The sequence below is a fragment of the Aptenodytes forsteri genome, unplaced genomic scaffold (assembly GCF_000699145.1).
Source record: "Aptenodytes forsteri isolate BGI_AS27 unplaced genomic scaffold, ASM69914v1 Scaffold73, whole genome shotgun sequence".
NCBI classification, from domain to species: domain Eukaryota; kingdom Metazoa; phylum Chordata; class Aves; order Sphenisciformes; family Spheniscidae; genus Aptenodytes; species Aptenodytes forsteri.
In genome coordinates this window covers 1,934,057-1,945,614 of record NW_008796215.1, presented here as the reverse complement: position 1 = coordinate 1,945,614, position 11,558 = coordinate 1,934,057, and the positions used below count along the sequence as shown (strand labels likewise).

At 43.3% G+C, this 11,558-nt stretch overlaps 1 protein-coding gene across 1 annotated transcript in view; it reads right to left on the bottom strand.

Annotated features, from left to right (window-relative positions):
* The window catches only part of ANO2 (anoctamin 2), a 217,381-nt gene extending 206,944 nt beyond the window's left edge, over positions 1 to 10,437 (bottom strand). Inside the window, exons 1-2 of the mRNA XM_019474448.1 lie at positions 10,419 to 10,437; positions 2,513 to 2,697 (exon numbers count right to left, since the gene is read on the bottom strand). Of these exons, the coding sequence (XP_019329993.1) occupies positions 2,513 to 2,697; positions 10,419 to 10,437 (204 nt within the window). The remainder of the gene's footprint in view (positions 1 to 2,512; positions 2,698 to 10,418) is intronic.
* Positions 10,438 to 11,558: the final 1,121 nt, after the last annotated feature.

Here is an 11,558-nt window from a genome sequence, read left to right as displayed (position 1 = left end):
CTGGCAGGGCAGTGTGAGAAGCTGAAAAGTCCTTGACTTAGTGTAAGCACTGCTCAGCAACAACTAAAACATTTGTGTGTTATCAACATTATTCTTATCCTAAATCCAAAACACAGCACTGTACCAGCTACTAGGAAGAAAATTAACTCTATCCCAGCTGAAACCAGGACAGAATGCTAGTTGACCTGTATTTTAACGTATTATGAAAAGACTATGTGACTGACCAGTAACGCTGCAAAAGGAAATCAATGACTAAAATAATTCAAATTGCCTATGTTGCACTCAGCCACCCCCTCAGACCATCCCTGCCTTCTCATCTCCACCCTCCAAACCCTTCTGGGGTGAAGCTGCTCCTGTACTAACCCCTGCCATCGCGCCCAGCCTGGACAGCAATTCTGCAGCACCCATGTTGAACTCTGATACCAAATGTAAGGCATTCACTTTCACTTCTCATTCACTAAGATAGCCCATATGTTTTCCAAAACTGTTACCAACCACCATTTCCAGCTCAATGCTGTAGTTTAAAACCCTTCACGGAGCTCTCTACAATGTCATTCATTACAGTGACATCAGCCCTCCAATGACTGGGGAACAACATACAAGCAAACAAGTAGGGCCAACATGATCCAAAGCAATCAGTCCATAACCTAATTCCAGACATTTATGTTCCCATAGGTGGCTAGACAAGCAAAATCTTGACAGGTACCAGTTAGAGATGTCTTTCTTTCCCTGCCCCCCCTTCCATTACATGCACTGGTAGTCCTGAATGCAAAGTTAACCAAGCATGCTGTATGGCAATTTTCTCATTTGTTAACACAACATGAATATTTGAAGGTATTGTATAAATGTGCATATTATTATATACCCCAACATCTCCCAGATTCTTGTTTTTCATTGCTTTGCTTCACTTAGTTTCCCACAAAGTAGCTTTCAGTCACCATATCACTAAATAAATCTTGGTTTTATATGCATACTACACCCTTCATTCTTTCACGAAATTATCACCAAATAATCTGTTCTGCACATTTCACTTATCACACACTTTATGTGTAAATTGTATATATAGTCCCTTTAGGCATATCTAAACTTACACTCAGCACTACATTCTGGCAGAATATAAAACTGCTTGGAAGATAGCATTTTATTGCAATTCCCCATTTCCTAGTTAGATACATTTTCATGTAGTACTCACAGGCAGTCCATGCAAACCTCCTGGATCCATCTCTGCCACAGTGAAGAAAAACCTGTTGCAGATTTCTAGTCTCCCTTCCAGAGAGTTTCACACTATACAGCGCAGAAGTAATGATGTCACCACTGCCAGGCCACTAGCACAATGCAATGGACTAGCTGACTCTAGAGAAGATGAGCTCTAAGCATCCTCTCCTCCCTTACTGGCAAGTGTGGGCAGAAATCAGAAGCACAAACAAAATGTGGCAGAGGGAACAAGGAGGCTGGAGAACATGAAAAGTCACTAAGAGGTTTTCCTGTTTATTACCTGTGTGTAGCCAGCTGCCACATCCCAGCCACCTGAGAGAGCACCATAGCAACATTTGATGTTGCTGGAGTTACACAGAATAAAAGGATGAGGAGATAAAACAATGCCTCTCTCTCCCTTCCTCTCTGTTGACTCTTTTCCTCACTCTTGGCAGCAAAGTGGCATCCCCATTATTATGGGTGTCTATTGCACAGAAAACAAATCAAAATTCCCACAGATTTCAGTAAGGACATTTTCTGGCCCTAAATTTGCACAGCTTTCCTCACCATGTGACATTTTGGCACAAGAAGACCTTATCAGGGAGGAACACAAATAAGTTGCAATTTGCAAAACATCCCTGAAGGAACTATCAAGATCTTTCTCTCCTGCCCTCTCACAACCATCGTAAAAGCCAGAATCAGTGATTTAAATTACCATCTTCAGTCCCACATTCATTGCTTCTTGACATTTCCAAGACAAGTAGCCAGTGCACCAAGCAATAAGAAAACAGGAAGGTAGGATCGCCATTTCGTGACAATTTTATTGTAGTCCTCTAATAGCCAACATATCACTACAAACATATCCCAAGGGGTCTCTCCTCTAACAACAGCTCTGCTCTGAAGACTGCAGCCACACTACACTTCCACCTCCCAACCCACACTAACACCTGGGCATGTACTGGCCCAGGGTTTGCACAGGGATAGCCAATTTAGTCATCAACTTGCAGATCTTTTCCTACACTAGGAGTAACAGCAACCCCCCTATTCCTGCTCTGAAGGATTTTGGCTAAAGTAAATAATTAAGGAAAGCTTGGTGAGACTACTAGAGTAGCAATTAGTTCTTGGTGTACACTAAGAGAGCCTACTGAACTACTTAAGGCTGTAGCATCAGTTTACTTCCATAGTCACTTTTCCCAGTACAGTGTGGATTTGCCTAACACACAGGAGGAGTGTACCATGCTCTGCTCACCCTGCTTCAAGCCTCTTCCTCATCTCAAAGGCATTAGAGGTAAGTCAATGAACATTAAATCCTACTTACAGAACTGCTGAAGGACTCCGTATATATTGGTGCTTCAAAAGCTCCATTGACCCCCCTGCTGTGCAAGGAAGTCAGGTTTTGAGGAACTGTGAGGTATTTGCTGTTGTACGCTGAAAAAGAGTCACTTGCTGATTTTTCTGTCTTCTGTCTGTTCAGAGTTGGGTGTGAGGAGGCTAGAGGAAAGTCTGAGAATGAGAGAGAGAGTTATTGTTATATAAAGCAGGTTTTGTGCAGTTAGTTTCCTAAAGTAATTGGAAATACTGTAGTTCCTAGACGCTATTCAACTTCAGGTGCTGCACTTCAGTAAATGGAGAGGGGCGCATACAACTGCAGAGGAACAGCAGGTACTTTCCTGTGTGAACTGCTGGGGGAGGGGGAACAACAATACAACACTGCACTTAGCCCGGCACTACCCTGGTTGGTCAATAGCATTTGTACTCCTGCACTTCAGTCGTGAGGTTAGGAGCTGGAAAGTCTGTGCTTTGCAGCTAGCTAAGCAACGGCCCCCAGGACGTGAGCACGTTGTGTGTCTTAAGTGACTGCGCCGTGGTTCTCTGGGTGCAGCATTCATGCCAGATGGAAGCAAAATCACCACAGACAAACTGAGTCACGTTTGCTTATGGCTTACAACTAGGCCTGAAATGGACTTTGTTTCAGTTCTAGTGTCATGTGACCAAATCTAGTGGGATCAGGTACAGATAGAAACTTCTGGCTAACACTCATTGTCCACTAAGAGCTCTTAACTCTTGCACATGTAATGGTGTGAAATTCTCATAAAGTACATCTAAGTTTATGCCTACATGTTTTGGCTTGAGGGACTAAGGTCTTGAACCGTTTAGTTATATCGCCATCCCTCGTATTGACAAATTACATGGGCACAATGCAGCATAATGGAGGGGATGAGGAGTTACATGCCATCCCCTGTTCACCACCAACACCATTGGTTAGCTATATACCTGCCATAGCGCAGTGTACAGCAACAACAGAATATGAGAAGAATGCTTGGTCACAGGTAGGAAATGCAGAAAGTCAATCCCATACAGGCAGTAGCACAGTGAAAAAAATTATGATAAAAAGTAATGGGTACAGAAACTCTTTTGACATACATACAAATGTTTCATGCTCTTCCCCCCTCTAGTGGTGCCATAACTGAAATGGGGTTGATTGATCTTTACCTATAGTTTCTTTAGAAGCTTATTGGGGTGAAAAACTATGGCTTGGTCCTTCAAGCATTAGTGTTTTCTACCAGAGAGAAGACATAGGCGTAGCAGACCCACCTGCCCACATAGTTAACCCCGCTACCACTGAAGAGACAAAGCACTATGCCTCTCCAGCCAGGACTTTTGTCTTCCCCAGGAAGGAGAAATAACTGGAACATTCATCAGCTCCCATATATCCAGGGAGACAGTACATCCATAGTATCTCTTCTTGCCTTCTTACTTGGCAATCCTAGTAATGCTGCAGTTCTTTTCCCCTACCTTCACCTTCTAAGGAAACAAGAAGCTTCAACAGCATAGTATAGTTACTTTCCGGTCTGGGAGACACCACCCTATGAGATTTGCTGCACTGTGTTATGAGAAAGCAATTTCACCCTTCTCTGCCATAAGAAAGCACTGGAAAATTTGAGCAGTTTCCTCCACACTTTCCTCATGGTGATAGAGGCAGGGGAAGAGGGAAGGCAAGAACGGCTGTGTCTCTTCTTAATGTTCATATGACTGAAGAGTGTTTTTCCCACATTGCTGAAACAGCCAACTTGTGGCAGAAATACCTTGCATTGCGTCTCAAAAGACAGAGCACTGAAGGAGGTGGCTGTATGCAGGAAACCTATAGAGTTGTGCAGTGATCATCTTGAAATAATTTAAGGAAAATCTAAAATGATCCATTCTTATAGACCATGATAGCAAAACTTTGTCTCTCTCTCAACTTTGTCTCTCTCTCTTTTTTTTTTTTTTTTTTTTTTTTTTTTTTTTTTTTTTTTTTTTTTTTTTTTTTTTTTTTTTTTTTTTGGGGGGGGGGTGTGTGTGTGTGTATTGCTAAAATCTGGAAGTCATATTTCCCCCTTATTTAATTCTGTGCCCCCCCCCAGTCTAAGGCAGACATTGTGTCCTACTGCTAATCTTCTATGCCCTCTACACAGGGCATCTACTGAATGTACTGTACTACTGTACAGTAGCTGAATCTACTTACCCACAATTGTGCTAAGAGAGGAGCCAGTAAAATGCTAACGAAGGAAATGCACAGACCTTACCCCTAAATGTTATGATTATTCTTATGTTTCCTATCAATAATAAATTAGGGTCCTGCAGCACTTGAACAGTACCGTAGATTGAATCACCAGTCTTCCTTTTCTGATTTCTCAAGGAGGCTTGCACTTGGTTTACTTTAATGAAGCACATAATGATGCCACAAGGGAATCTCCAAGAAAAATAATTAATAAGTGAAGGTTTCGTTCCCAAAGGCTACACACAGTGTTTCTCCAGTATTTTCAGACAGAGCCTGGGATATCTCACAAGACCTTTGCACAGTCAGTTAAAGACCATTTTTTTTCTTCCCAGTCCTTTTAACTGGGCCTAGGAAAAAAAATGTGCAGTTCATTTGTAATAAAATTATTTCATTTCCATTATGCTTCCCAACCTTCAGAAACTGTGTCATGAACCTGAGATTAACACTGGTAAGCAGGTGAGGCAGTCAGGGACTTCCAGTCAGAATAAGTTTTTAGATGGAAACGCAATTTCCATGTCTGGATTTGGAAGACTCCTGTTCTCCCAAAAGCTTTTCATCTTCCCAAATCAAACCGACAACCAAAATGTTTTGTTCTGAATGAGTTCCACATTTGACAGTGCTTGCCTGTGGTACTGCAGCGCCTTAGGGGCTTCTGCTTCAGATGCTGCCTGACCTCATTCTACCCTGTAAGCCTTTACGACATCTGGCCTTACATGTTCTCATTCTGTAAATATTCTAGAGGAATTAGTATCAATAGAAACAAGCTGTGTGTGTGTGTGTATGTATGTGCATATATATATATATATAAATTTTTATACATGCACAGCTATGGTACGTGTGTGTGTGTATATATCCCCAGAGAACAGCAGTAGAGTGAATCTTGAATTCAACCTGGAAAGCAAATGTTCAAGAATTACACCCATTCAAGAAAAATAGCCTAGGAGCCAATGCTCCAGTCAAACTTCTTTAAGATGTAAGTGGCTTCCAAGGACAAGGTACCTCCAGGACAGAGATCAGTGACCAGCTCTAGTTCCAGCGCCAATTCACAGCCAGTAATCATCTACTTGCTCTCTCAATCTCTCTGTACTCCTTTGCTTCGGCTTTTAGTAAACTCAAGGGTTGGCTACGTGTGCATCAATTGACCTCACCATTTGAGTTTCCAATTCCTTGTCTAAAGTGCAATGATGAAGAAGCTGCACATACTGCCAAAAGTGGAAGGACTGAGAGGGTGTATTAAAGGACCATACTGCTTATGAAATATGCATTAAGGGAGTCTACCTAATTAGGAGCTCTGTATTAAATCCTGACTAACAGCCAATTACCTGATCTGAGTGGTCCAGATGGTCAGATTATCATAGGCACAACCACTTGCAGAATACATTGTAAATGGTTTGGCCACCCAGGGCACAGACACCGGCCTGCTTTCATTTATCTTCCTCTCTTTCCAGTTAAGTATCAGAAATGGGCTGCATTTCTGGAAGACACCACAGTCAGAAGTATACCTGTACTCACACAGACTCCTCTGCAAGGCTGTTCAAAACATCTGCGATTTAGGAGCATCGTTTGGCAAACTTGTTATTCCTTCCACCCTCCAAGTAGGTTTGAAAAAGAACTACTTGAATTTACTGTTTCTATGTAGCTTAACTTAAACCATTTGAGTTTAAAGGAGATAGATAGATAGATAGATAGATATAAAAAGATGTACCATGGTTATACGTGTGTTCTTTAGGTCCCCACTAAGCTAATGACTTCTCAGTTCCAAACATGCACATCTAGAGTTGCTGATTTCAGTACAGCCAGTCACGCCTGTATAAGTATGCAAGTATTTTAATCACACTGCAGTTTTCTTTTTTAAGCTGCCACCCCTTGTCTCTTCAAAATACCGCTTATTATTTAGTATTTCAATTAACAGAGTTTCAGACACAAGGGAATGCATGTTAATTAAATAAGCCTTGGTCAAGCTTAAAGGAAACAGGCCACCAGAGGAAATGTCTAGGAATAAATTTTTACATGGGGAACCCATTCTTTATTCAGTATTACTTGAAGGAAAATGTCCAGTAGGTTTCACTAAAGATAATTTAGAATAGTGCAGTGTTCTCAAACTCCTTATGTGAATAAAAGAAGAATAGAGTTCAACCATTAAACTTCCAATATCTGGTATTTCTTTCTTCAGGATGGTTTAAGAACTATTTAGATGTTTAGTCCCCTACTACTTAGCTTCTACTAAAATCAGTCCCATAACTAAACTCAGCATTAGACAGTTCTCTCTATAAATCTTCTCTGATCATATTTGGGAGGCTGGGAAGGAAAGGGGAAACGGTGTTATGTGCAGCCAAATGTAAAGGGACACAACTGAGATACTGATTACTACCCAAGAGATTCTCTTTGCTGAGTGTCCCGGAGGCTCAGGATGTGGCATTTCAAACTGAATGTTGGAACGGGGTCCAGAGAGGCAGATGCACCCATGCTGTCAAAGGTATTAGCCAGGACTTCTTGATAGGTGGTTTTGCCCTTCCCATCTGCAGTCTGAGAGGTATGAGCACTCAAACCGCAGGCTGCAAATTTGGATCTCGTGTCTCTTGGTGGAAACTCAGCTGTGGGGGAACAGGTAGGAAGTGGCAAACCTTGAAAAATGATGTTTTCTGCTTCTAGCTCCACTTCTTCTCCCCTTGGTTGCATGCCCAGTTTCATTCCCCAGGAGGTCTGCTGGCCCAGGGCATATGGCTGGGACAACATGATGAAGATGGGAATTCCACACAGGGAATTGTGTGGGGCTGTGCTGCCTACCTTAAGCCTTAGCAGGACTGTTCCATCTCTGATCTTGTCTTAATCCTTGTTACTTCCTCCAAGCCACACCTGTACTTCCATTTCCCAGAAGCTCCCTCTAAGTTCCCCCTCTCCATGGCAGGCTTCATACCCTCTAATCTGAAATTTGCTTTAATTTGTACCGTGCTGCATTAGAGAACATTAGAGACAATCCAAAAAGCCTTGTCTGTCTTTAATTCCTATGATTCTTAAAAGGCACTAATGGTAGTCTTGGAGACACAGTGGAGGAAATCACACTGCTGTAGCTGTGTTGCGTTTGGTGGAGCTGTGCACAAGAAGTAATTCTCGCACAAGGTGAGCCTCTTCCCATATCGCCATGCACTTCGAGACTATAATGATTCAGGAAGCTGTTAATATGCAGTCAACAGAGTGACTTGTCCGTAACCCTCTGGCCCTTTGTGTGAATGCATATTCACTGATTCTTTAAAGTAAGAGTTACTGGCACAAAGGATAATAACAATCCTCATACAGTCATTTTAGGGAGAAGGAAGCCTGTGGCCGTCTGCTCCCCGGGAGAAGGTTTAGTGCCCTACTAAGCCTGAAGCAGAGCATGATAGAGCTGAGCGGTGAGTGACCCTGCTGACAGGGAGCCCAGATGTAGAACAGCAAGTCTAGGTCAGGATCAGGGCTGGAGACAGTTATCAGGATCGGACGCAGCTCAGTGATCCCCCAGCAATACGGCAGTGCCAAGGTAGGTTTGAGGTCAAGCTGGGAAGCAGAGCCGCTGCGTCTGGGTCAGGGCCAAACCAGCGATGGTCTGAGACCGGGCACAGGTGTAGCAGCTGCTCAGCTGCAATGTAGTGCAGGGCAGGGGCGAGCCATAAAGCCTCAGCTTAAAAGCAGTTCCCAAAGGAAAGGAGGGCAGTTCACTTCCAGCTTTCTTCACAACAGCTCTGGTCAGCGAAGGAGCTGGCCTTGGACTCAGCCAGCTAAACTCTTTAACATGACCAACTAAACACCTAGACAGGGCGATGGGCTCTGGGCCCTGACAGCCTGTCCCTGAACTGCTGCCAGAAACAGCATTGCAGCACCTCAGACAGACAGGAGCAGGCAAGGGCGAGCATGGCTCCTTGCTGGCTTTGACTGGCCTGAATAGAATCATAGAATCATTAAAGTTGGAAGAGACCTCTAAGATCATCGAGTCCAACCGTCAACCCAACACCACCATGCCCACTAAACCATGTCCCTAAGCGCCTCATCGACACGTCTTTTAAATACCTCCAGGGATGGGGACTCAACCACTTCCCTGGGCAGCCTGTTCTAATGTTTAACCACTCTTTCAGTAAAGAATTTTTTCCTCACATCCAATCTAAACTTCCCCTGGCGCAACTTGAGGCCATTTCCTCTTGTCCTATCGCTTGTTACTTGGGAGAAGAGACCGACACCCACCTCACTACAACCTCCTTTCAGGGAGTTGTAGAGAGCGATGAGGTCTCCCCTGAGCCTCCTTTTCTCCAGGCTAAACAACCCCAGTTCCCTCAGCCGCTCCTCATAAGACTTGTTCTCCAGACCCTTCACCAGCCTCGTTGCCCTTCTCTGGACACGCTCTAACACCTCAATGTCCTTCTTGTAGCGAGGGGCCCAAAACTGAACACAGTATTCGAGGTGTGGCCTCACCAGTGCCAAGTACAGGGGCACTGGTGAATAGCTCTGGTCACAGACACAAGTGTAAAAACCTGTGGTTGTGCTCTGCTGGTAGACCCTTGTACACAGGAGCCCTCGCCTCCGGCATTAGGAGCAGGAAGAATGTACCTGAGTTATCGGAGATACTCACTCACCTCTGGCACATGCCATCAGCCAGAGAGTCTCTTAAAGGGTGGAAGACTATGAACCAGAATGGTCAAGAATGAAGGAAACAGAGTAGACCTGTGGAGATAGATGTGGGAACTACACAGTATAAAACAAAAACCTGAGCTGCCTTATGAATGGCTGCATTAACTGAAGACTTAATGGAGTTGTATCTGTATAATACAACTGTGTGTATAACTCCACAGACTCCCCTCCTTTTTTTGTTTTTTTTTTTTGTTTGTTTTTTTGTTTTTTAATCCTAGTCTAAACGTAAAGATTACAGAAAGTACCTGATTTTTCCAACATAAAGTATATATCAGGACTAACTCCAACAGTGAAGGATCAGGGATAGAAAAAGGACACTGGAATAATTCAACAAAGATTAGCAGTAGCCATTAAATCTAATGGCTCTTTGCATACTGTGGTCTGCTATGCAAATAATTTTAGGAAGGGGGCTGGATGGGAGAGCACAGAAATAGCAGGATTCAGTGAGCTGCATGATAGTTTGGAGTTCACAGCAGAGCTACAGCCCTAGTAAAAATTAGATAACGTGGAAGCAACCGCAGAGCTCTTGACTGGAGCAGTAATAGTGGCACAGTATTAGCACTGAACGTTATTCTAAACTTGTACACTGGGAACTCGAACACAGAAGGTTTTATGCGCTGAGCAGATTTGTTCCTTGCATATGGGAGCTGAAAGCTCACTGCTGCACATTGTCTTCTGAAAAAGAATATTGCTCGCCCCCCCAGTTGTATTGCAATAAGGCAAATGCAGATGGAAACAGCAGAAGTCCAGCACAAGGCATTTGCCTAGTGATTGTCTTTTCCACATGGATCACAACACTAACCCACAGCTGCACTCCTGAGGCTTGGGAAGAAATAACTTTGCATGTTTTATCTCTGAACTGTCTGTATGTAACCTGGGCCACAGATTTTTCTTTTTTTTTTTAAATGTCCTGAAAGAAGACACAGCAGTCCTTTCAAAGTATTCCTTTCTCTGTTCCCCACCCCCTTTCCACCTATTCAACTTCATAGGCAGCAATTAACAATGAAGCAGAGAATAAACTTACCGGGTGTGTGTGTTTCCATGTTGCCTGGAGGTTTGGCTGGAAGTTGCGTCAGTGAGAATAGGATGTGCCTACGCTGATCGTGTGCACAATCTGCTTCTGCACTGGCTTAAGTAGTGAACAGCACTAGCAGCTATTTCCATCCTGGCTTGATCCTGCTTTAAGCAAACCACAAACTGAAGCTAATTAGCGAGACCTTCTGTTTTGGTGATTACCAACATGGAGGAAAGAGAGGGAAAAAGGCAAAACTCCCATGACCTGAGAGGCCATGACAATTCTCTGCTGGAACCTCAGCATCTTGTCTTCATGCTCCATAATGCCTCAACAAGCAACGTAACAACAGGCATATTTTGTCCTAACTTCCCAGAAGGCAGTGGAGAGGGAGTGGAGGAGAGGAAAAAAAAAAACCTAATGCAAAACCAGGGCTCTACAACAGAGCCAGCTCTGTCCAAAAAAAGTGTTATTCAAGGATTAAGACTCTTTTGGAGGTGGTTTCTGTGGGGAAGAGTGTCTTTATATCTGCAAAGCCTCACAGTGCTTCCAGGTAGGAGGTAAGTGCAAAACCTTTTTATAAGGCTCTATCTCAACTACTCAAGTTACCTTACTGCCTGGATGCTGCACTGTCATTCCTGCATGAAATATTCAGGGGATTATCTTGCAATCAACTGTCTAATCAGAACAGGTGATGGACCCTGCTTAGCCTTCAACCTTACAATTTAAGCATTGTATTGGGAAGAAAAGTTGTTGATGACTAATGCCATCTGAGAAAGAACTTTTATTTGCTGATGATAATTAGAGGGAAGTGTAATTAATTGGAGTCCAAATCTTTCTCTTCTTTTAGCCTATTTATGACACTATGACAGTTTCTCTTGTGTGAGAGGCAGAAATGGATTTATTCAATGACTGAATAAAGTACAGTATTTCTACTAGCTTGGGAATTAGGATCACGCACTGTGTCATGACCGGCAAGAATAGCAGTTGTCTATATCACAGAGAGATGTACTGATGCACTGTGGCTAAGCTATCACAGATACTGAGTTTATACAGGGAGCAGTGTGGCTGTTGTGTCCCAAAACTTGTGCTGGGTGCTGTAAAACTTTCCCAGCAAGGCTGAGAAATACGTGTGCTGGTTTCAACTCTGGA